The sequence below is a fragment of the Bubalus bubalis genome, chromosome 20 (assembly GCF_019923935.1).
Source record: "Bubalus bubalis isolate 160015118507 breed Murrah chromosome 20, NDDB_SH_1, whole genome shotgun sequence".
Classification (NCBI taxonomy): Eukaryota; Metazoa; Chordata; class Mammalia; order Artiodactyla; family Bovidae; genus Bubalus; species Bubalus bubalis.
Window position 1 is genome coordinate 53,311,016 of NC_059176.1, and position 26,970 is coordinate 53,337,985.

The 26,970-nt window shown below is 43.5% G+C and overlaps 1 protein-coding gene across 2 annotated transcripts in view; it reads right to left on the reverse strand.

Moving 5' to 3' along the window:
* The window catches only part of AGBL1 (AGBL carboxypeptidase 1), a 935,290-nt gene that overhangs the window by 793,892 nt on the left and 114,428 nt on the right, over nt 1-26,970 (reverse strand). For both annotated transcript variants that reach the window (XM_006072797.4, XM_045163819.1), the window contains one exon: nt 7,619-7,656. In XM_006072797.4, coding sequence (XP_006072859.4) covers nt 7,619-7,656 — 38 coding nt within the window. The remainder of the gene's footprint in view (nt 1-7,618; nt 7,657-26,970) is intronic.

The window sequence follows — 26,970 nt, forward strand, 5'->3', positions numbered from 1 at the left end:
AAAAAAAAGATTGAACACCACTGCACTAAGCAACCCAGAAAGTCTTTTCCAGCTCTAATGGTCTGACTCCATGGCCCTCACCTGGAAACTAAAGGGAAAACACTCCCTAGGTAGAACCCATTGGAGAAGGAAATGGCAACCCACTCCAGTGTTCTTGCCTGGAGAATCCCAGGGACGGGGGAGCCTGGTGGGCTGCCGTCTATGGGGTGGCACAGAGTCAGACACAACTAAAGCGACTTAGCAGCAGCAGCAGCAGCAGCAGCAGGTAGAACCCAGGGGTACCTGGCTTGTCCAGAAGCCAGGAGGACAGATTCCAGCCCCCGTGGTGACCCAGACTGTACATGTGAACCCCAAGTAGGCTATACTGCCCCACGGCTACTGGTGTGTGTCAGAAGTTCAAAGGAATTACCGTGCCTACCATCCTAAAACACTGATGCCCTACTGATAACTAAGAGCTCCTAGAATTCCCACAAAAGCCTCAGTCAGGACATTTCTTACATGGCTAGTTCTCTGACATTTTGCCACAGAGCATCTCTCAGACCATCATGGCCTCTGGTCCCTGCACAGCTGCTTGACAGACCACAGGAGAAGACCGCTGAGAGCCTGAGAGGGACCAAAAGGCCCCTTCCCCTAGCAACAGGATGCACTGTCCCCTGGATCCCTCTGGACAGGCTTCTCTAGGGAGATCACAGAGAACCCCTCTTCCTGTCCAACTTGCCCCAACTCCCCTGTATTCGCCATCCCTCCACTAACTCACTTTGCCATTTCAAACACCCTCCCCATTGCCCCTACTTATGCAAACTCCCAGACTCCTCTAAATGAAAACTCTGAAGCTGGAGAGTGGTCTGAAGTAGACCCATCACCCTCTTATCAAGACATAGGGCCTGGGACCTCCCTGGTGGTCCAGTGGTTAAAACTCCATGCTTCTCCTGCAGAGGGCATGGGTTCGATCCCCAGTTGGGGAACTAAGATCCTGCATGCTACATGGCCCATTAAGAATTTTAAAATAAATAAATAAGATGTAGGGCCTGAGACAGAAAGTGCTTCAAGTGTTTCCTTGTTGTGGGCAGCAAGGTGACTGCCAAGACATCACATGAAGATCCACCACTGGAGCCGGTACAGATCAGAAAGAATCCCACAGCGCACGCTCATTCCAAGCATCCCTGCCAGGGCCTGCACTTCTCCGAACTCCATTTATACCTAATGCTTATGGAAGGATGTCAGGGTACATGCTACCTGGAAGCTTCCCTGGTGACTCAGTGGTAAAGAATCTGCCTGCCAATCCAGGAGACTTGGGTTCGATCCCTGGGTTGGGAAGATCCCCTGGAGAAGGAAACAGCAGCCCACTCCAGTATTCCTTCCTGGAAAATCCCACGGACAGAGGAAGCTGGCGGGCTACTGTCCATGGGGTCACAAAAGACTCAGACATGACTGAGCACACACACACACACACACACACACATGGACACAGAGAACAGAGCAGTTGCCAAAGAGGAGGGAAGATGGGAGAGTCTGGGCTTAGGAGACACAAACTATGTTGGACGAACAACAAGGTCCTCCTGTTTAGCACAGGGAACTATATTCAATATTCTGAGATAAACCATAATGGAAAATAATATAAAAAAGAATATATATAAGTGAGACACCTTGCTGTACAGCAGAAAGTAACACAACATTGCAAGCCAACTATACTTCAATAAATTAATAAAAATTTTAAAAGGGATAGGGCAAAGGACCATACATTGTTTTGATTTACTGGAGGAAAATAATTGCCTGCCATAGAAGCCTTATTTCTTAATTAAACCTTTATTAAGTTTTGGGGATAAAAAGCTAAATGTTTTTGTGTAGGATAAAGCATAAAAGGGTAAAACTTTCACTACAGGAAGATTTAGCATTTGCACATGTGTGGGTAGAAAGAGGGAAGCTGATACAATAAAGGATTAGACTCTGGATTAGATGATTCCATGTACACACAAAAAGGACCCTTGAATGAGCAATGACCTTAATTATTAGGATTCTAAATTTCAGAAGTTATTGGGGAAAATGCCTAGAACTTCCAAGTTTATTTTGCCTGCTGTTGCTTAGAAAGGGAAAGAGATGAGAGCTGTCTTTTGGTTCGTTTCTCTCTGCCTACCATCTACCTGCCCTTCTTTGGCTTCTCATGCAGAAGCTACTTGATGGAAAAAAGAGCTGAAATAAAATAACGAAACTGTCCTAATGCAAACTGGTGTTCTCTGCCTTTCTTTGTTACAGTGGGTGGCTCCAAGGCTCCCAGATCCCCCAGCCCTAATCTGTTATTGGTGGGGGTTACCTCCCATCACCTCCTACTGATAAGATTTTTTGACCTCAGATTCCCAAGCCCACCTGTGTTCACTGTCCGCAAGGTAGTAGATATGTCCTTCGGGCTCTATTTTGACTGGGGAATATTCTCCTTTTGTGACACAATTATGTTGTTGTTGTTGTTCAGTCGCTAAGTCCTGTCTGACTCTTTGCGACCCCCATGGTCGCAAAGGAGGATTCTTTACCACTGAAACCCCCCATGTGGTAAAGAAAAAAAAAACCCATTCTTTACCATAGGGAAACCCCATGATGAAATTATAGAGATATACTAAGAAGGACAACTTTTATACTGATAGGTATAAGTAGAAAGGCCAGAATAACCACCAGCTAAAAAGAGTGTGCTTTCAAGAGATAAATGTTCATGGAAATATTCTAGATATCAGTGTCACAAAGTGAGGATTTGAATTTTAGACAGAAATTAGCTTCGTGCATTTAGTTTCAGTGGAAACAATCTCATCTGGGATCCAAAGTGACATTCCATGTCAAATCTTAACTATGCAAGAAGGCATTTGAAGACAACTGCAGAATTCCATGACAACCGTCTCCCCTGCAGTACCCCAGCCAGCCTAAATGCAGCAGCAGAACACACACTCAGACCTCACATGCCACACCATACCGCTTAGGCTGGCAGAACAAAGATGGCAAGTGCTCCTGCCCAAATCCATGAAAGACCTTGCTATTGAAACACAGCCCTCTTGAACCTTCCTACGTTGTTGGTGGGAATGTAAACTGGTACAGCCACAGTGGAAAGCAGTATGGAGGCTTCTCAGAAACTAAAAATAGAACTACCATATGACCTACCAATTCAACCCCTGGGGGTATATCTGAAAAAAACAAACAAAACGAATTCCAAAAGATACATACATCCCCATGTCCATAGCAGCACTACAAGTGATTGCTAAGGTATGGAAGAAACCTACGTCTCTATCAACAGATAAATGGATAAAGATGAGTAGTGTATACACATATTATGCAACACTATGCAGTCATTAAAAAGGAATGGAATTTTGCTATTTGCCACATCATCTATAGACTTGGGACTTCCCTGGTGGCTCAGATGGTAAAAGCATCTGCCTACAATGCGGGAGACCTGGGTTTGATCCCTGGGTTGGGAAGATCCCTGGAGAAGGAAATAGCAGCCCACTCAAGTATTGTTGCCTGGAAAATCCCATGGACAGAGGAGCCTGGCAGGCTGCAGTCCATGGGGTCGCAAAGGGTCGGACACGACTGAGCAACTTCAGTTTCACGGGGGCACTATGCTAAGTGAATAAGTCAGAGAAAGACAAATGCTATATGATATCACTTATAGGAGAATCAAAAAATACAACAGACCAGTGACTATAACAACAAAGACGCAGATTCACAGAGAGAACAAACCAGCGCTTAAGAGTAGGGGAGAGGGAAGTGGATAGGCGCAACATAGGGGTACAGGAGGAAGAGGCAAAAACTATTAGGTATGAAATAAGCTACAAGGACATATTGTACAACACAGGCAACATAGCCAATATTTTATAATACTTATAAATGGACTATAACCTCTAAAAATTGTGAATCACTATATTGGACGTGAGTCTGAGTGAACTCCGGGAGATGGTGATGGACAGGGAGGCCTGGCGTGCTGTGATTCATGGGGTCGCAAAGAGTTGGACACGACTGAGCGACTGATCTGATCTGATCTGATATTGTACACCTATAATCTGTATAATATTGTACATCAACTATACTTCAATTTTTTAAAAAAAGATAAAAACACAGCCCTCTTTCCTGCTGAGCTCACTATGATCTCAGACTCCTTCTACTCACACATGGGAGTTGGCACTCGTAGTAGAACTTTCTGCCCTCCTTGTGCTAAGATTCTCCAAAGCTCTAGAACATGCTCCCTCCCAAGTAACTTCTGCATGTTCAACACGACCTTCTGCCATTCATATTCCTCCCTCATTTGAATCCACAGGAATGATGCCAGTGCTGGGGTATTTAAGATCAATAATGGAAGGCCTTCCCTGGTGGTAAAGAATCTACCTTCCAATGCAGAAAATGCAGAGTTCAGTTCCTGGGTCAGGAAGATTCCCTGGAGAAGGGAATGGCAACCCACTCCAGTATTCTTGCCTGGGAAATCCCATGGACAGAGGAGCCTGATGGGCTACAGTCCATGGGGTCACAAAGAGTTGGACATGACTGTTGCAAGTAAACCACCATGCAAGACAAAATAAGCACTTCTATGAAATACCAATAAAGGTATTTAGGAGAGACCGTTTGAAATTCTGAACGAGCTCCAGCTCCTATATAGTCATATATACATCAGCGAGTCTCAGAAGGAGGCAATTTTGACATGCTAGGGGATGTCACCATTGTGTAAAGACAGTTTTGTCCATTACAACTGGGAGTGCTCCTGGCATCTGGTGAGTCGAGGCCAGGGATGCTGCCAAACATTCTGAAATACACAGGAGAAGCCTCAAGAACTCAGAATCATCCAATTCAAAACGCCAAGAGTGTCAAGGCTGGAAAACCTTGGTAAACAGTAAGGTTGATTAATGGCAGAAAGAACTTCAGAGAAGTTCTCATCCAACTGTGATAGGATGGATGTAAGATTCAGGCAAAATGTATGTGGGCAGCTCAAAAGAATTAGCAAATAGCCCTATACATCCTTCTAATGGGGCAGAAAAAAAAAAAAAAAAAAAAAAAAAAAAACCCTGTTTTATATGTAGAAGATAAAAATGGCAGGCTATCACTTCCCTGACAGTCTATCTTTATAGTTAGACATTAGAACTAAGATCATTGGTTCTATGCATTGGTTGTTGGATTCAGTAAAAGAGGGTAGTAGAGGATGGTATTGCCATTTTTATACATGCAAATATCAGAAATCATTCACTCATTTCAACATTTGGTACACAAATACTTGGGGCCTCCCAGGTGGCTCAATGGTAAAGAATTCACCAGCCAATGGAGGAGATGGAGGTGACATGGCTTGTGAAGATCCATGGATCAGGAAGATCCCCTGGAGGAGAGCATGGCACCCACTCCAGTATTCTTGCCTGGAGAATCCCATGGACAGAGGATCCTGGTGGGCTACAGTCCTTGAGTCCGACATGACTGAGCAACTGAGTACACGCACACGCACACACACAAATATTTGTTTTAGCCTTTATATTGCGCTGATGCAAGTAAAACAACATTCAGCGAAGATGACCCCTGCCATAAAAAGCTTGCAATAAGCTGGGAGAGGTAGGCAAACAGCAAATTCAGTGCAGTGCAATCGATGCTGAGTTGAGAGAGCCTATGTGTGCGTAGAGGAGGGGCATCTATCTAGCCTGGTCTTGGTAGTTAGGGAAAATGTTTTCAGAGGGAATGATGGCTGAACTGAGCTCTGGAGAGAGAGTAGACATTAGAAACTCTTAAAACGGAGCCCCTAGGACAGCCCACTCCATTTGCTAAGCTCGGCTAGTGTGTTGAAACCCAGTTAATCTCCAAATCTGAATCAATCAGTACTTGCACTTGATACAGTGGCAGATTTTATTTTCTTGGGCTTCAAAATCAACGGCAGACTGAGACTGCAACCGTGAAATCAAGTGACACTTGCTCCTTGGAAGAAAAGCTATGACAAATCTAGACAGCATATTAAAAAGTAGAGACATCACTTTGCCGACAAAGGTCTGTATAGTCAAACCTATGATTTTTCCAGTAATCATGTACAGATGTGAGAGGTGGACCATAAAGAAGGCTGAGTGCTGAAAAACTGAGGCTTTCAAATTGTGCTGGAGAAGACTCTTGAGAGACCCTTGAACTGTAAGAAGATGGAACCAGTCCATCCTCAAGGGAATCAGTCCTGAATTTCACTGGAAGGACTGATGCTGAAGTTGAAGCTGCAGTACTTTGGCCATCTGATGCGAAGAGTCGATTCACTGGAAAAGACCCTGATGCTGGGAGAGATTGAGGGCAGGAGGAGAAGGGGGCGACAGAGGATGAGATGATTGGATGACATCACTGACTCAATGGACATGAGTTTGAGCAAACTCCAGGAGATGGTGAAGGACAGAGAAGCCTGGCATGCTGCAGTCCCTGGGGTCACAAAGAGTTGGACACGACTGAGTGACCGAACAACTATGTAATAACAAAAACAATGAAAAGCAAGTCAAAGAAACATATTCCAATATGGAGATAGAATTGGCTTCTTCTCTGCAATATCCCCATAGCCCGCAGGTAACACTTTCTCATCGCCTCCCACCTGGAGGGCTGTCTAACCGCTCACTCTTCACTCCCTCACCTGCTCTAAGCACCTCCCCCCTCCCTTCAGGTCAGGCACCTGTGGATAGACCTGAACACTGTATCAAGTTCCAATAAACCAAATGAATCCAAGATTCAACTACTTTTTCAGTCTACAAAGGGAAGCATTATGTGATATGACTCTTTCTCTGCACTTGGAGCTGAGACAGATGTGTGGTGGTCGGGGCTGGGGGGAGGTGATTTTTATTTATTTATAGGTTTTATTAAAACTCACCTATTACCCACAGGCCTCGGGCTCCCTACAGAGAAACAACTATCACAATTGAAGCAGCTGGTTTCCAAGGTGCCAAATTAAAATAGATGAAGAGGCAAGGGGGAGGGGAGATAAAAACATTAAGCTGAGACTTCTTCCCTCCCAAGTGCATGGTGCCTTCTACTATATCGCTCACATGAAACTGACTCCCAGTGTAATTAGACCAGGGCTACGAGGCAAAAAAAAAAAGAAAAAAAAATCTCAAATTATTCAGACCCCCAGAGCTATGCTTTTGCAATCACTCAAGTAACCGAGAAAGGAGCCAACTTTTTAATATAAATTTGTTATCAGTATCTATACTGGCCAAGCTATTACAACACCCCATCTGCCTAAGAATACAGTCACAAGCTGAGTTGTGAATCAAAGGGAAGAATCAGGCTTCCCACTCGCTCTCATAAACTTTTCATACGTAGGACAGTCCGACTGGAAACTGCAGTTTATTCCAACAGTTCTTAAGGGCTGCTGGTCCCATTAGAAGGAGCTGGAGAGTTCCTCGGGTCTGCAGTAGACACCAGGCTCCCGTTAGAGTGGCTTGTGCCGGCAGTATTATGTACGGGCACATCCACATCCATCTCTCTTTGCAACCCCGACCTTGGAACTGCCATTGTACCCTCCCTCTCGCCCCAAAGAGCCAGGAATGGCTCGATTGCCTTCCAGGTTGAAAATGAGCCATGGAGACAGAAGAGCATCTTTCACTGAACTCAGAGGGGAAAGAAAGCACCATGTTCCAAAAGAGGCACTTACTGGATTTCAGCAGTGCTGCCAGAACTTCAGCAGCTGCCCTGGGGAAAGAGAAAGAAGAGTGGTCAGATCAGTGTTCCGTGGTCTTTTTTAAGCCCAGGGATCCCACAGCCGGCCTGCTCATTGCTGCCACCTAACTGCCCCATTAGTAACCAGGTAGCAGGCATTCCATGGATTCTACTGCAGGCCATTAAAGGGCCAGGAATGTAGAAATCGTGCTGAGTGAAGCGTCTGTCTTGCAAATGGGTCCCAAGAGTCCCTTCTGCTGCTGGGAGTCTCTCCCCCTCCCCCCTCCCACCAGCTTCCTCACACCCTGCTCCTTCCAGCCAGAGCTCTCACAGGCCCTTGATTTATACCTGGAAACCCTGGGGACTCTGTGGAATGAGTTGGGAGGGGGTGAGCCTTGGAGGCTGGGTGAGTACAGCAATTCACTGCAAACTTCTTGAAATACTCAGGGCCCAGGGGACACACTCGAAAACACTCACACATTGGAAAATGAAGCTGGTTCCTTAGGGTAGAAAATGGCTATATTGCATTTTTCTTCCAAATTCATTGTTTTCTTCCATAAAGGAATTTGACAGCCTTTGTAACAGCGAGAGGAGGCACAGAGGATGAAAATGCCTTTGGCCCAAGGCTTAGTGACTTCCGTCTGTTCCCTGTGCCTGGGAAGGTCACACGAAGACCCACTTATATGGCAGAGGGAAACCATGGCACTGGGGACTCTGTGGTGTGATTCTGGGAGGGAGAGTGGGTTTGGTTTAAAAAAAAAAAAAGTGTTCTGCACAGCCCTACTAAATTATCCTTAAAGCCTATGCAACAGTAATGCTTTCAAATTGTGAGGCTGGAAAAGACACTTGAGAGTCCCTTGGACAGCAAGGAGATCAAACTAGTCAATCCTAAAGGAAATTAAGCCTGAATAACCATTGGATGGACTGATGCTGAAGCTAAAGCTCTAATTCTTTGGCCACCTGATGCAAAAAGCCAACTCATTGAAAAAGACCCTGATGCTGGGAAAGATTGAGGGCAGAAGGAGAAGGGCATGACAGAGGGTGAGATGGTTGGATGGCATCACCAACTCAGTGGACATGAGTTTGAGCAAATCCCGGGAGATAGTGAAGGACAGGAGAGCCCAGGATGCTATGGTCCATGGGGTCACAAAGAGTCGGACACAACTTAGCAACTGAATAACAAACAAACAAAAAAAAACCCAGTGATATATTCCCAGCACCCTTCTGAGAACTGGGGGAACAGGCCAAAGAAAATATATCACTATTCCAAGATTTCCTAGACATGGGAGCAGAACTGAAACCCCAAACCCAGAAATCTCTCTTCCCATTTTTGCTTCCTACATCCACTGGTCTTCAGAGCTTATCTTGCACTTGCTTTGCCCCAATCTCTGCATAGTTGATAAAGAACAAGTCTCTTTGCAATATATTATGTACTATTTCCCTTGGTGGCTCAGATGGTAAAGAATCTGCCTGCAATGCAGGAGACCCAAGTTCAATCCCTGGGTCAGGAAGATCCCCTGGAGAAGAGAATGGCTACCCACTTCAGTATTCTTGCCTGGAGAATTTCATGGACAGAAGCTACAGTCTGTGGGGTCACAAAGAGTCGCACATGACTGAGCGACTAACACTTTCACATTGAGCAATAGAGCCGACAGTGAAAAATAACAACAACAAAGGAATGAACAAAAATAAACTAAACTAAAATAGAAATTAGGTGCTTGAAACATGATTGCTCCCCATAACCTATGAGAGAATCCTGTAAAGCAGTGGTCTGATGCTCAAAGGCACAAATCCATGGTTGGGATGACCCCAGCCCAGTGAGACCCACCCAGCTTCAAGACACTTGTAAAGAAAGCAAGGCTAGTTTTCACCAACGGACTACATAACTTCTCCTTCCTAACCGCAGTTTCCTTGCATCAACTTTCAGCTTCCTCAGTCACCCTCTTTCTAACTCTACATAGTGGTGTTGCAGGAAGGGGAACACCTTCTTACCTAACATTTGGAAATGAATTGTCCAAGGAGACACATGTACCCACAAAACAAAAGGCATTATTGGGAAGGGGTGCCCGGTGGAGACCGGGGGACCCAGGGAACTGCTCTGCCATGCGGCTTGCTGTCTTGGGTTTTATGGTAATGGGGTTAGTTTCTAGGTTGTCTCTGGCCAATCATCTCACTTGACTCAAATCCAGTCTGACTCAGGGTCCTTCCTGGTGGTGTGTGCATCTCTCAGCCAAGATGTGTAACATCGAGAAAGATTCTGGGAGGTTCATAGGAAACACGGACTGGCATCTCCACCCTCCTTCCAGCCCCTCCCAAATTCTCCTGGTTACTTTTTGGCATAATGAACTGTGTTCATTATCAGGACCTCTTATTTCAAGACAACTCATGCAAGTGCTTGGCCAAGGTGGGCAGTTTAAGCTAATGGTTCCCTAACCTTAGTGATTCTAAAAAGAGGCACTTTGAAGGCATTGCTGAGATGCCAAGCCAGTGCGGAAACTCTATGAGCCACAGTACAGAAGGCCTGGCTTGGGCTGAGACAAAATGAACATCAGTATTTTGGGGTTCAAAAGAAGAGTAGCCACATTGAGTTCATCAAAGGGGATTAGCAGAGAAGAAGGAAACTGTAGAAACAGGAAAAGAAAGAATGGGGGCATCCCAAGCAAAATATCTACCCTAGTCTTAGATCACAACCAGATCTTGGGGCAACCCTGCATTTCTGATTTGCATGGCATGTTTGTTTGGGGGATTCACTATCGGGTACTGCTCCATTGAAAAGTGAAAGTGTTAATTGCTCAGTCATGTTCAACTCTATGCAACTCCCACAAACTATAGCCTGCCAGACTCCTCTGTCCATGGGATTGTCCAGGCAAGAATACTGGAGTGGTTGCCATTTCCTTCTTCAGGGGATCTTCCTGATCCAGGGATTGAACCTGGGTCTCCTGCATTGAAGGCAGATTCTTTACCATCTGAGCCACCAGGGAAGCCAGTAGTGTGATAACACAATAAATAAACATGAATCCAAACAGTGACGGATACAGCAGAAAACACATGGTAAGTGTCGTATTAGTCAAAGATGGGAGACTGATTCCTGAGGAACCAGAAAATATTTCTTTCTTTACAAATACTTTGTCCTTCTAATTGGGGGGGGCAATCTGTGATACAGCAAAGGGCACATTTAGAGCAACGATGCACATCAGGTTAGAGACCAAAATCCAGTATAAGTGTAGATACAATTTCATAGATAATAAGAAGCCATGCCATTTCTTCGATCAAGAGGGTATGGTGTCAAGGATGGAAAAGCGAGAGGAAGAATTTGAGCAAAGAATTGAAACAGGAGGAAAGGGGACAGAGCGCTCTTTTAAAGGAATGGCATAGCCACAAGACACGACAAAGACTGGTTAGAACCATAGATGCAAGGTGGCAGGGGACTTGACTTCCAACAGATTTTGAGCCTCATTAGGCGCTCAGTGTGCTATATTAGCGTAAGCTAAGGGTCACACCCACCAGTGCCAAGACAGCTCTGAGGCCATAAAAGGCGAAAAGTGGGCAGTGGTCCAATTTCTAGAAATCTCACTCCTCCCTGCCCTGTGAAATTTATTGTTGTTGTTAAGTCACTAAGTCGTGTCTGACTCATACAACTCATACAACCCCCTGAACTGCAGCCCACCAGGCTCCTTTGTCCATGGGATTTCCCAGGCAAGAATACTGGTGTGGGTTGCCATGCCCTCCTCCAGAGGATCTTCTCAACCCAGGGAAGGCCAGCCTATGAAACTACCCAGCTCATAAAAACTAACCACAGCGTATTTCAAGGCCTCTCTCGTGCGTTCTGTGAGACTCCACACTCTATCTGTAGAGTATGTTTCTCTCTAAATAAATCCACTTTTACCTATCACTTTGTCTCCAAACTTCTTATAAAGTAAGAACCTCAAATTCACCAGGAACAGAATCAATAAGATTTGACGGTAAACAGGCCAACGATAAAGGGCAAAGGAAAGGGAAGAGTCAATGACGGCCTGGAATTTTTAGCTGAGGTAATTGGGAGACCAATTAACCCTGGAAGGAGGGAAATTGAGGTGTTTAGAGAAGATGAGTTTGATTGGGGACTTGCTGAGCTCGAGATGATGGGGACAAAGCCACACAGAACTATTCAAAACGCTACTAGAAACACAGATTGAGGATTCTGGAGGACATCCAGAGTTGGGGTGTATATTTATGAATCACTACAGTAGCAACACCAGTTGTAGCCACGGAAACAGGGGATATCTGTGAAGAAATTCAATCAAGAGCTGAATAGAGAACTGGTCCAGGGAAGCATCTGAACTAGAGGGAAGGAAACCCCTAAGAAACTCAGATAACGCACAGTCAAGGAGAAGAAAATAGAGGGGGTTCAGTTTAAAACTAAGTTGCAAGATTTTCCAGGCACAGCGTTTTTCAAACTGTATGTTGTGACCCAACTGTCTGTTGCTTTTAGTCACCCAATCATGTCTGACTCTTTGATATTCCATGGACTGTAGCCCATCAGGCTTCTCTGTCAATGGAATTCTCCAGGCAAGAACACTGGAATGGATAGCCATTCCTTTCTCCAAGGGATCTTCCTGACCCAGGGATCAAACTTGGGTTTCTGCCACATTGCAGGCAGATTCTTTACCATCTGGGCCACCAGGGAAGCTGTAGGTTGTGACCCAATAGGAACTGTAAAATCAGTTCAGCAGTTAACTAGCTTCATTAATGAAAATGAATAAATTGAAATGGAATAAAATATATCAGAGATATCTCATGAAGCAAAGCCTAGCAGTGATCTGGGAAACCTTATTTCAAGGCCCATACACACATTGTGTGCCTACTGGGAAGATAATATAAGTAATTTCCTCTAAAAAAAAAATTAAGCTTGTAAAGATGCAGGTTAAGGTATAGGATCCATATGAGACCTAAACAAGAGCAAACGACTGGAATTAGCTGATGAACTAATGAGCAAACAGAAAGCGTTTGATTCTCCACGTGGTGTTGAGATCCAGGCATTCATGTGAATGTCACCAAAAGCCTCTGTGTGTTCGCTCTGCCTGGTGGATAAATGTCTGGAAGACTGGTCCACTGTCTGAACACTGTGCTCTGCTTCCCTCCTGACCCCCTGGTGTTACACTAAGAACGTAACACCAACTATTTTTCCAACCAATGGTTAAACCAACAAAAAAGCAAAAATGCAAGCGGCTAAAGTTTAAACAAGGGAATGAGTGAAAGTGAGTTACTTCCAAGCTAAGAAATCACAGCATTGAATGAATGAACTGGTGTTCTAGACTGCCCCCTGCTGGACATGCACATTTAGCACCCATGGTTCTGATAGTTTCACTGGTTCTATAAAGATTTTTGAGATGTCACTATTCTGTTTAAACCCATATCATCATCCCATGTGGTTTGAACTCAGTCCTCATGGGATTAAAACTAGAAATGCCAAAATTTCCTCCTCTGCCGACTCTCCCTGAGTGTAATCACTGAATGGGTCATTTAATAAATTTTTGCAGAATATCCTGCTCCCGAAGAACTACAACAGACAAAGGAGAAAGGGGATGGCTTCCACCCTATCCATTTCACAGTGTGGGGGATAACTCAGTCAAGTTTCTAGAGGCCACGTGTGTGCGGGTATGATGTCACTTCAGTCATGTCCAACTCTTTGCGACCCTACGGACCACAGCCTACCAGGTTCCTCTGTTCATGAGATCATCCAGGCAATAATACTGGGGAGGGTTGCCATCCCCTCCTCCAGGGGATCTTCCTGACCCAGGAATCCAACTCACATCTCTTACGTCTCCTGAATTTGCAGGCCAGGTCTTTACCACTAGCGCCATTTGGGAAGCCCTCTTGAGGTCACAGGTCACTTTAGTTCTCCTCCTCAGAAAAAGCTAAGTTTAAGCCTTTGCAAAATTTGTATATATTCCCTTGCCAAGAGTTAGCAGAAGCCATAGAACTGCAACAATTTAATTTACGTCTTCAAAATGAAATAAATTTTAAGAGCTTTTACAATAGTCTTTAATAATTACCACCATAATTTGGGGAGTCCTCATAAATGTCAAGTGCTATGCTAAGGGTCCTACACCCATCATGTGTAACCCCCCCCAGGAATACTGGAGGGTTAAATGACTAGTTCTATTGTACACATGCAGCAGTGAGGTTCACAGAAGTAAATAACCTGCCCAAGTTCCAGCAGCTAGTAAGAGGCAGCACTGAAAGAGTAGTCCACATCTCTCCAGATCTAATCACATACAGCTCTTTCGACTTTTAAAATAATGCTAGAAGGGTCTTCCCTGGTGTTTCAGTGGTTAAGAATCCACCTTGCAATGCAGGAGGTGGGGATTCAGTCGCCAGTTGGGGAACTAAGATCCCACATGCCACAGGGCAACTAATCTCGGGCACTGCAATGAAAAGTGCTAGAAGGAATCTAAAACATCTCTCAGTGCAGGTGGCGGGCACAAGGTCAGACAATTAATCTGTCACAGAGCCAATATAGCTTCTTTGCATCGAGTCCAGGGCTTAATTCAAGGCTCTACGTTTTACAGTTTAGCTGAAGCTTGAGTGGATGTAGATGTTCAAAGGTAGTCATGGAGACAAGGATGGAGAAGTTATCTGGTACCAACCCACAGAGGTTTTGAATGCCGGGCCTAAGTCATTGAATTAGGAATTAGAAGGCTGGGGTTTGAAGCTTGGATCTGCCCGTTTGCAGTCTTGTGTTCTGGGGTTTACTGGGTCACTCCAAATCTCACAGCAGCCTCACCAGTGAAGTAGATTTAACAGGGTCTAACTGATAACAGTGGTGTGAAGAAGGAGATCAAGGAAAAATTAAATTAAAATCTACCACAGTCCCTGGAGCATACCATGAACTTGTATGTATCTCTAGTAGAACCACTACCAAGCAAGGAAGTGAGGATTCATCCCTGTATACGTGTTCGCAGATGGTGAGCTGCCAGGATTGTCACATGCTAGTCAGGAGAGGCCCCTGGGGAAAAAAGGGTTTCTCCCTCTTGGAGAAAAATAAAATAGCCGAACTATTTCAGGGAGGTCAAATATTCTGTAATTCCACAGGTCTAGATATAATGATCGTGATCTATATTAGTTATCTATGTCTATGTGGAAAATTACCACAAACTTAGCAGCTTAAAAACAACACTTTCTATCTCACAGTTTTTCTGGGGCAGGAACCTCATGGCTTACCAGATCCTCTGTTTATGGTCTTTCAAGGCCGCAACCAAGGTGTCAGCCAGAAATGCATCCTTGTCATCTGAAAGCTCAGCTGCAGAAGGGTCTGCTTCCTAGCTCCAACAGATCATGGACAGAATCCACTTCCTTGCAACAGTGAGGCTAAGGACCCTGGTGTCTTTGCTATCAGTTAGCTGAAAACCAATCTCAGCTCCTAGATGCTATGTAGGACCTGTCTACTAACCATCAATCATGAAATTTTGACAGGCTGTATGTAAACAAGATACAGTCTTCTAGAACACAATGCAATCATGGGGATAACACACTCTCACTTTGGCCATATCCTATTGTCTAGAAGCAAGCCTTGGATCTTACCCATTCTCAAGGGGAGCTGTGCTCAGTCACTCAGTCCTGTCTGATTCTCCACAGTCCCATGGGCTGTAGCCTGCCAGCATCCTCTGTCCATGGAATTTTCCAGTCAAGAACACTGGAGTGGGCTGCCATTTCCTTCTCCAGGGGATCATCCCAATTCAGGGATCCAACCCACATCTCTTGCACTTCCTACATTGGCAGGCAGATTCTTTACCACTAGCATCACCTGGGAAGCCCCTCAAGGGGAGGGGATTACTCAAATGCATAAACACCAGGAGACAGAGGTGATGGGGGGGTGGGCTACATTAGAGTCTATACACCACCCAAAGCTTCTTGCAATCTTTGCTATTTAGATACTAGGACCCTGATATTCTCCTAGCCAAGACATGACCCTCCCTAGTCTTCCCCTTCCCACAGAATAGAACTACTGCTATCTCAGAAACTGAGCATCCATCCTTCTGTCTGTATGCCCTTATCATCCAGATCACCCCATGCACTCACACTCCCCCATTTTAGCTTCTAGAATGCTCTTAATTTTCCCATTCCTCTGTTGTTTCAACCCTAGTCCAAGCACATGGGGGTCTGGTACTTCATGGAAAAATGTAATTTCTAGTCATTGGTCTTTGGTTGAAATTTACATTTTATTTTCTGTATAATAAATGTATATGAACTGCAGAATCATGTTAGATATATCAGAAAATAGAATTGTGCATGAGTAAATGGAAGAAATTAAAATTACCCAAATATCTCTCACCTAGCTACTGTGATAACCCCAGAATAAATCTAACCATATCAACTCTAACATGTGTGTGTGTTCAGTCATGACCAATTCTTTGCAACCCCAGGAACTGTAGCCCACCAAGCTTCTCTGTCCAGGGAATTTCCCAGGAAATATCTACTCCAGGTCCCCTTCAAACTGGTCTTCAGGCTGCAACTAAAATGATGTTTTATCAAGATCATCTGATTAGAAAGCCCTCACATTGCAACTCCCACAACTACTTTCTCTTTTGGAAAAACACCCAAGTTTGAAACACGCTTCTGGAGACCCCACCAAGCCTGGGAGCTGCCACCCGCTCCAGCCCAGCCCCAGCCCAGCCTCTCATGCTCTGTAATTCTGCCCCTCTGACCTTTTGCCAGGCTTTGAAACATGTCCTGTAACTTGTCTTCCGTCCTTGCCAATGACACAGCCTAAAATGCCGTGGCCTTCCCCTCCTTCTTCACATCCTATGTTAGGTGTCACTCCCAAAGGAAAGACTTTCAGGACCCCTAGCCTAGGTCTCGGAGAAGGCAATGGCACCCCACTCCAGTACTCTTGCCTGGAAAATCCCATGGACAGAGGAGCCTGGTAGGCTGCAGTCCATGGGGCCGCTAAGAGTCGAACACGACTGAGCGACTTCACTTTCACTTTTCACTTTCATGCATTGGTGAAGGAAACGGCAACCCACTCCAGTGTTCTTGCCTGGAGAATCCCAGGGACGGGGGAGCCTGGTGGGCTGCCGTCTATGGGGTCGCACAGAGTCGGACACAACTGAAGTGACTTAGCAGCAGCAGCAGCAGCCTAGGTCCAGATCCTCTATTGGTATATTCATCCTTCACCCCTCCCCCCTTTTAAATTTCTCAAGTCAGTTTGTAATTTTTCACTCCTTTCATGGTGATTTTACTAATGTCTCTCTCCCCTTCCAGTCTGCAAACTCCAAAAAACAGAAAACATTTTGTTTTGCCTTATTCAGTATATGTGACTGAACGCTCAGTTGCTTCACTCTTGTCTGATTCATTGAGACCTCATGGATTATAGCCTGCCAGGCTCCTCTGTCCATGGGATTCTCCAGGTGAGAATACTGGAGTGGGTTTCCATGCCCTCCAGGGGATCTTCTTGACCCAGGGACCGAACCCACATCTCTTATGTCTCTTGCATTGGCAGATGGGTTCTTTACCACTAGATCCATATTCTACCCCCACCATTTAATAGTACTTGATTACAGAACACCATCAAATATTCACTTAACCTTTTCCAAAAATCAGACACTGGTCTAGGAGCTTTATTTACACTGTCCATTCAGCCAACAAATATTTATTGAGCACTTACTGTGTACTGAGATAAACTGATAAAGCAAAGATTCTTACACTCCAAAGGGATAAGGTTAAGGAAATAATTAATAGACAATAATTATTTTTGAAGAATATATTAAATTAGTATTCTCAATTGTGATCAGTGCCATGGAGAAAAAAAAATTAAAAATAGAGTAAAGAGATCAGATGCACAGGGCCAGTTTGCAAAGTTTTAATGTTTGGCTAGTGTAGACTTCATGGGGAAGGCAACCTCTGAACAAAGGAGGGATGGAAGCTGTCCTATGCATATCAGAAGGAAGCATGCCCGAACCCTCTGTAATGACAAGAGGCCTGATCTGTTCAAGGAACAGAAAGCTGGACTGGGCTGCTGGGGCCAAAATGGATGGGGGAAGAAGAGTAGGAGCTGGGGTAAGGAGGAATAGAGGGCCCGGTGTGCACTGTACAGGCTTCACCTACGTTCCAAGTGAGGAATTCACCAGAGAATTTTGAGGAATGATATAACATATTTTAAGATTTTTCTGGCTGCTCTATTTTCCAAAAGAAAAAAGGACTCTAAGGAAGCCAAAGTAGAAACCAGTAGAGAACTTTGCGGAGCAAACCAAATACAGCAATGACTAAAAGGGATTATAGACAATGGTCAAGTGGGATTTCTCTTGACCCACTTGCAGGAATTCAGGGTTGGTTGAACCTCTGAAAATCAACCAATTAATCCATCATAATAACAAAATACAATACAAAAATCATATTATCGTTTTAATAGACACAGGAAGACCATTTTATAAAATTCATTACACTTTCATGATAAAAATGCTGAACACACTAGGAATAGAAGATAACTTACTAATATCTGATAAAGGGATCTCCTTGTCTCTGATAAAGTGGAGAAACAAGACTGGGTGCTTTCCTTCTCTGATCGGGAACAAGATTCAGATATTCATTCTTACCACCTCTGTTCGACATTGTACTGGAAGTTCTAGCCAGAGCATTTAATAAGAAGGGAAGGAAGAAAGGAGGGAAATGCTGATTGGAAAAGAGGAAGTAAAACTATCCTATCTATAGATGGTTGGGTCTTACATACAGAAAGTAAATTAATCTACGGAAAAAAACTATTAGAACTAAAAAGTTCTGCAATCAATACTCAAAAATCAATTGCATTTCTGTAAACTAGCAACAAATAGTTCAAAAATGAAGTTTAAAATAGGAATCTCATTTATAATGGCTACAAAAAGAATTAAATTCTGGGTAATAAATTTAAGAAAGAAACCCAAGGCCTTTACGTGGAAAGCTAGAAAACACTGTTTGGAAAAAAAAAAAGTAAAGAATATCCAACCGAATAGAAATTACCTAAATGTCAGCTGTCTCCTAACTACTGCTGTAGCCCCAGAACTGATGTATCCATAGTCACTGTTCAGTTCAGTTCAGTTCAGTCGTGTCCGACTCTTTGTGACCCCATGAATTGCAGCACGCCAGCAACCCACTCCAGTGTTCTTGCCTGGAGAATCCCAGGGATGGAGGAGCCTGGTGGGCTGCCGTCTATGGGGTCACACAGAGTCGGACACGACTGAAGCCACTTAGCTGCTGCAGCAGCAGGCCTCCCTGTCCATCACCAACTCCCGGAGTTTACCCAAACTCACGTCCATCTAGTCAATGATGCCATCCAGCCATCTCATCCTCTGTCGTCCCCTTCTCCTCCTGCTCCCAATCCCTCCCAGCATCAGAGTCTTTTCCAATGAGTCAACTCTTCGCATGAGGGGCCCAAAGTACTGGAGTTTCAGCTTTAGCATCATTCCTTCCAAAGGAATCCCAGGGCTGATCTCCTTCAGGATGGACTGGTTGGATCTCCTTGCAGTCCAAGGGACTCTCAAGAGCCTTCTCCAACATCACAGTTCAAAAGCATCAATTCTTCAGCGCTCAGCCTTCTTCACAGTCCTACTCTCATATCCATACATGACCAATGGAAATACCATAGCCTTGACTAGACGAACCTTTGTTGGCAAAGTAATGTCTCTGCTTTTGAATATGCTATCTAGGTTGGTGATTCCCTTTAAAATGTTCAGGGTATAACTACGGCAGGAGTCCCCAAGCTGTGGGCCACAGACTGGTACCTCGTATCAGATCAGCAGTGGCATTAGATTAGAAATAAAGTTCACAACAAATGGAATGCACTTCAATCATCCCAAAACCATCCCTGCCCTGATCCATGGAAAAATTATCTTCCATGAAACCAGTCGCTGGTGCCAAAAAGGCTGGGGACCACTGAGCTAGAGGGATCTTCTCAGGAAGAACACGGATATGTTTTGAATTTGGAGCTAACAGAATTTCTTGGCCACAACTATGAGAAGTAACATTAACTTATTTCTCGTGCATGGGTGTGTCCTCAATCGCTTCAGTCGTTTCCAGCTCTTTGCAACCCCATGGACTGCAGCCCTCCAGGCTCATCTGTCCATGGGATTCTCCAGGCAAGAGTACTGGAATGAGTTGCCGTTTCCTCCTCCAGGGGATCTTCCTGACCCAGGGATCAAACCCATGTCTCCAGTGGCTCCTGCATCGTAGGCGGATTCTTTACTACTGAGCCACCAGGGAAGCCCTGACGTATATCTCATAACAATTCCCACTTTACAAATGAAGGGACTGTTCACAGTAAATTAACCCACCTGAAGTAACATTAGAAAGCACCAGAGCAGGAACTTGGTCTCGAGTCTGTCTGACCCCAACATCTGGCACTTACCCCAGACACCTAGCAACACTGGCAGCCCTGGGGTCAGAAATACTGTATTTCAGTAAACTAGCAATGAACGAGGATGATAGTTTTGAATACTGATCTTTGAATATTAATCAATATTTTTGAATACTGATTTTTTATCGTGGCCACATTTGAGAATCTGTTTATTTGTTCTGATAGTTTTTTTTTTTAATGGATTCATTATGACTTTCTATATACAAGACCAAACCATCTATAAATCAGATAGCTTTCAGAAAGAAAAAAGTAGGTAGCCCTAGAACTTAATGTTAGATTCTCTCAAGAGCTGGCCATGGGATGTGGGGTTGTAGCAACAGAAACAGAAAGTGGTGGGGAAAAAAGAATTATTTAAAATAACAGGTGGATAAAGCAGGAGGACCTTTACAAGAGACAGAACATGTTGCCTGCAGAACACGGACATCCAGAACACCATCTGGTACCATCCCAGCCTCCTGCCTGGCTGGAGAAGGAAGAGCACGATGGGTAAAAGCTCACAAACACACACACACACACACACACGGCCAGTTACCAGGGAAACAGATGACAAGTGGATCTTTCTCATCACTATTTTCAGAAAGAAGGGAGAAAAAAGAAATGGAAACTGAGATAACTCCTACACAGTGAAAGAAAAGAAAAACCAAGGACATATGGTGCAAAGGTCTCACCAGATCCTGTGCCCAGCATGGAACTTGTCCATTTCATTCTGGAGAAAGAAACAGAAAAAGTACCTCCCCAACACTATCCGGATGCTGTCAAAGACACCTTGTGGGAGCCATCATCTGTCATGGGAAAGTTTTACAAGAGAAATCAAAACCCTAACCTCAGAAAGGTTTGTTAGAACATCAGTAGGGGATGTGGACATGTATGGATGTGATAGTTGGACTATAAAGAAAGCTGAGCACCAAAGAATTGATGCTTTTGAACTGTGGTCTTGAGAAGACTCTTGAGAGTCCCTTGGACTGCAAGGAGATCCAACCAGTCCATCCTAAAGGCGATCAGTCCTGGGTGCCCATTGGACGGACTGATGTTGAAGCCAAAACTCCAATACTTTGGCCACCTGATGTGAAGAACTGACTCATTGGAAAAGACCCTGATGCTGGGAAAGATTGAAGGCGGGAGGAGAAGGGGACGACAGAGGATGAGATGGTTGGATAGCATCACCAACTCAATGGACATGGGTTGGGTGGACTCTGAGACTTGGTGATGGACAGGGAGGCCTGGCGTGCTGCAGTCCACGGGGTCACAAAGAGTTGGACATGACTGAACTGAACTGAACTGAGGGAATGTGACCAAGGAGGGTCTACGGCCTAAGCCAAGGAACCAGGAGCACAGCACCACAGTCCAGGCTGGGAGGACCCTACCCGGCTGGTCCCAAGCAGCAACTCTGCAAAGGGGAACCAGTTTGGAAGTACTTCCAAATCCACGGGCAATGGCATCAGGACCTAGGATTCAGATAAAAATTTTTGAGAATCCACACAACCAGGATAGGAAAGGTTAACTCAGGGGAGAGAAGAGCAGAGTGTGGATTCTAATAAGCTCTCACAAACAGGGGAGTCTCTTTGACTCTTGAGTTAGAACTCAATGTGACAGTTATGTTTGAGTTTCCTTAAATTATTCATAAAGTATAATGTATATGGATGAGTGACTGTGACCCTATATATATATGTATGTATAATAAATGTATAATATGCATGTGTATATAAAATATACATATAAATATATGTGTGTATGCATATAAATTTATATGTACGTATATATAAATACATAATGAGAACAGTGTATAATTATGCATATATATGCAAAATAAAGTGTTACAGAATGTTTTCTGTATTACTGTAGTAGAATAATTGCTGTATTTAGTTGAATTCTTCTAAGATAAATGCATGTATGAGACTGTCCTATCTTGAATATCTGGAAGCACAAAAAAGCTATGCAAACCACAGAACAGGCACCTGGCAGATATTTGCTGATTTGATGAATGAACAGAAATGTATCTGATTTTACTCTTGCTGGAGAACAAAGACAAGACAGGCCTGATCCTTACTTGACCTATTTGTTTAGATGTAACAGAGCGACTTGGTACCAAGGCTTAAAGCTCCCATCACTACCGCAACCAGCACACCCAGCACTTCCAAAGGCTGTCATTCACAAAAGACCAATATGGTAAGATTCTTCCCACTGATACGAGATAGCTCGAGTAGGCAAATGCATAGGAATACAAGCAGATTAGAAGTACCAGGGGCTGAGGGGAAGGGGAATGGGGAGTTATTGCTTAATCGTCACAGAGTTTTGCTTAAAGTAATGAAAATGTCAGTTTAAGACAAGAGTTTTTATTTGTTTAAAAAGTTTTCAAAAATTTTTAATGAAACAAATGAAAACTTTTGCTTAAAATAATGAAATAGTGGTGATTGTTGCCTAACAGTGAAAATGTTATTAACAGCACTGAATTGCACACTTAAGGACAGTTAAAATGGTAAGTTTCAAAAATTGAAATATAGCTGATTTACAATGCTTTAGGTGTACAGCAAAGTGATTCGGTTTTATATATATACATATTCAGTTACATATATATATTCGGTTTTATATATATATATATTACTTTTCAGATTCTTTTCCACTATAAGTTAATACGAGATTTGAGTACAGTTATCCAGTTAAGAGTCTCTTGAACTGCAAGGAGAGCCAACCGGTCTATCCTAAAGGAAATCAGTCTTGAATATTCATTGGAAAGACTAATGTTGAGGCTGAAACTCCAATACTTGGGCCACCTGATGCAAAGAACTGACTCATTTGAAAAGACCCTCCTGATGCTGGGAAAGATTGAAGGCAGGAGGAGAAGGGGACAACAGAGGATGAGATGGTTGGATGGCTTTACTAACTGAATGGACATGAGTCTGAGTAAACTCCAGGAGTTGGTGATGGACAGGGAGGCCTGGAGTGCCACAGTCCATGTGGTCGCAAAGAGTCAGCCACGACTGAGCAACTGAACTGAACTGAACTAACCTCACATTAGCTCCAGAAACCACAAAGAAACTGTCACCCAAAAAAAGGGCTTTTGTTTTTTTTTTTTTTAAAGATTACCAGGAGTGGACTTTCCTGGTGGTCCAGTGGTTAAGAATCCACGTGCCAGTGCAGGGGGCATGGGTTCAATCCCCAGTCCAAGAAGATCCCACATGCTAGTTGGGGCAACTGAAGAGTCTATGCACCACAACTACTGAGACCATGCACTGCAACTAACGAAGCCTGCACACCCTTCTCTGCAAGAACAGCCATCGTGATACGAAGCCCACACCCTGCAACTAGAGTAGCCCCCCAGCCCAGTGCACAGCAACAAAGACCAGCACAGCCAGAAATAAACTAATTCATTAAACAAACAAGCAAAAAAATTACCAGGAGTGAATTGCCATGGTGGAAGGAAGGGCAAGGGGGCAAATAGTGCTCTGAGAGCATAAGGGAATGTGGCACAGGACACACTGCTCAGCTTCACCACGAGGGGTGGACAGCACAGGGATTCCTCGGGGCGGGTCAACAAGCCTAGAGCAGAGCTGCCAGAACTACCAGCAGAGTCCACCTGCTTTTTTCATCTCCCTTACAGAGACACTGGCTCTCTTCCCAGACCCCTCATGTACTATGACTCTCACCCTTCAATCTTCATCCAGAAGTGCCATGAAGAGGTTGATGGCTTGCTTAGATTGCAAGGTGAAGAAGTTCTTCTTCTGTTTGCACAGTCTTTTTTTTTTTTTTTTTTTTGCCTTTAAATTTACTGAATCATTCCTATCGTATGCTGAACACATCTTTGCAGATAGGATAGATGCATGGATGGATGGATGGATGGATGAATACAATATCATATACAAGTATTCATATATGCTATATAATTTAAAATATACTTTACATGATTTTGATTATTTGTAGTAGCATAATTATACTTCTTAAACCATCATTAGACGTCACATGCTTTAAAGATATGAAAGTGTATGCACCACCATGTGTAAAATAGATAGCTAGTGGGAAGATGCTATGTAAATCAAGGAGCCCAGACTGGCGCTCTGTGACGACCTAGAGGGGTAGGACAGGGTGGTGGTGGGAGGGAGGCTCAAGAAGGAGGGGATATATATAGTTAAGGCTGATTTGAATCGTTGCATGACAGAAACCAACATAACACTGTAAAGCAATTATCTTCCAGTTAAAAAATGTTTTTAAAGTATATGCATGGGAGTTTGAATAAGAATATGATTTTTTTTTTCTAATTTAAAGAATCCATGATTCTTTGAGACAATATTGTGATGGAGACCAACCCGTAGTTGCTTGGGTAGACCAGCTGGCTGAGCGTCAGACTTTTACTCTGAGGGCCCAGGGTTCAAGTACCTGTCTAGGAGTCAAAAAGTAAATAAATAAGCAAAATTTTTTTTAAATAAAAATATTTTAAAACACTTTTAAAGTTAAAAAATGGTGGCTACTACTCTAAAAAGATGATATAATGAAATAAAAAAGTGCTGTAAAATAAATACCTTTAAATAATGAAACATGGGAACTCTCTTAACCACCACAGTCTGAAATCTGTGTGAATTGTAAGTCACCCTTGTCTAGAAAAACATCACAGATGACAAAACTGAGGTACTAAAGATTAAGTGGATTTGAGAAAGATTTTTTTTCTTATAATTCCTTTGAAATCAAGAGAGAAAGTTCATTAAAAAAATTTAAGTCTCTGATCCATCAATTTAATGGCTCTAGTTCTTTCTCTTTTCCTCTACTTAGATGTGCTGTCACCTAAAATAAATCCAAGCCAAGACGAGCCTGTATAAAGGAAGAAATGAAAAATTAAATTGTTAGACAAATCTTCCAAAACACTGCATCTAGACCTTCCAACAACTGAGTCAACAAACTGAGATATGTGTTTAACAATTACCCACATTCATCTGGGGATTAGGTTTACAGAATAATCTTTCTGTTGGAACTCAATCCAATTCCCAAATGAAGGTCATCTTTTGTCCATGATAAACACAATAATATCTTGGCTCTTGCAAACAGGGCGGTTGTGTAAACTCCCAGGCATGTTAGAATCACCCATGTTTATTTTAACAACCCCATTGGTAGGATTAAATGGGCTTAAAGACTAAATGACTTTACTAGGGTGGGTTTCCTATATTTATAGAGTGTCTTTTGACCATTAAAATTAGATTCAAATAACCTACATAAGGAGAAATGATTTTCCTCATAAACATTAGACCAATTGTTTAAACTTTTCTAAGGAGGCCAGAACCTTATATATGTTGCCAAAATCCTGCCTGTAAATTTATTAGTCATATTTACGCTATTGAAGCTACATGACCTGAGGAAGAGTTCATCCAAGATGGAATAAGTCAGTGGTTGAGTCATGTCACAATTTCTAAGTACAATGTCATGCATGAGAGAACAAAGTGTCTGATGCCCTAAAGAATGAGAAGTTAGCATTTTTAGAAGCACAGGGGCCAAAAAAGAGGACTATCCAACATGCAATAATTCATTAGTGCCCTGTGCCATCGAGTCCTTTGAGTACCATCAGCCAACTACATTCTTCTGTGGTTAAACATCATAAAAGCCTCAAGACATTGTCTTCTTTTAGAACAAGAAAGAAAGAGAACCTGTAATTCTAGAGCAGCAGATCTACAAATGTGCTGAACACAAATCTCAGGAGATATTCCATGTTCAGATACATGTGGGACCCACTTCATATGGCATCCTTCCATACTGAAATAGTTGAAGAAATTATGATTCATCTGCACAGAATATCCATGCAACCCTCATGAGGAATCACGTTGGGGTATATGTTTTGTTGAGAATGAAAATAAATGAATAAATAAACTTGCATAACTGTAAGTGGACTGTCAATGTTAAAAAATAAAGTCAACAACAAAAAAGTATGTGTGTACAAGGATAAGTATGTTTACAGCGCATGAACATATATGTACAACTGGTAAGCCTCAAAAAGACTAGAAAAGTATACTGCAAATCATTTTTAGCAGCAATCGCCAGGGAGGAATGGAGTTGGCATAGAGGAGGAGTATCTCATCATTTTTCTAGAAATTTCTGTACTATTTTAGGCTCTTATCACACTGAGGTGTATATTGGTCAGTGCAGGCTGCCATTAACAAAACACCACAGACTGAGTGGCTTGACAGCAAAAAATGTATTTTCTTCCAGTGATGGGGACTGGAAGTCCCAGATGCAGGTCTGACAGGGTTGGTTTCTGGTGACAGCGCCCCCTGGCTTGCAGACCGCCACCTTCTTGCAATGTCCTCACCTGGCTTTTCCTTGGTGCTTGTACTTTGTCTCTCTCTCCCTTTTCTTATAAAGCCACCAGTCTTACCACATTAGAGCTCTACCCTTATGACCTCAGATGTTGTTGTTCAGTCATGAAGTCATGTCCGACTCTTTGCAGCAAGACAGGCTCCTCTGTCAAATTCACGTCCATTGAGTCCATGATGCTCATTTAACCTTAATTACTCATAAAAACCGTATCCTAAATCTAATCAGTCAAAAGGAGGGTTAGGAGGGACAAAATTATGACTTTTAGGAGGGACAAAATTCAGTCCATAGCAATGTGTTTCTTTAATGGACATTATTAGTGGCTTGATCGGCACTTATTCCCACCTAACACCTTCCAAAAAGAACCTCAGTTGTGTGCGGGTATCTACCTATCCCATGCAGAGCCGGATGCTTAAGGGAGGCTCAGCCATCCTCCTTGCTATGAATTAGTTAAGGAATAAGGCTAAGAACCAATCCAGCCAAAGACCTGTGGGAGAGAGTCTATAGGTAGATTTTGAAACAAGTCGATTCTCTCAAAGAAAAAGCCCTAGGAAGAAATGGCCACTCCTTTTCTTAAGGATACTGCCACTATTGACGTAAAGCCCGTACCTGCTGCAGCCTGGAGAAGGAAATGGCAACCCACTCCAGTACTCTTGCCTGAAAATTCCCATGGGCAGAGGAGCCTGATG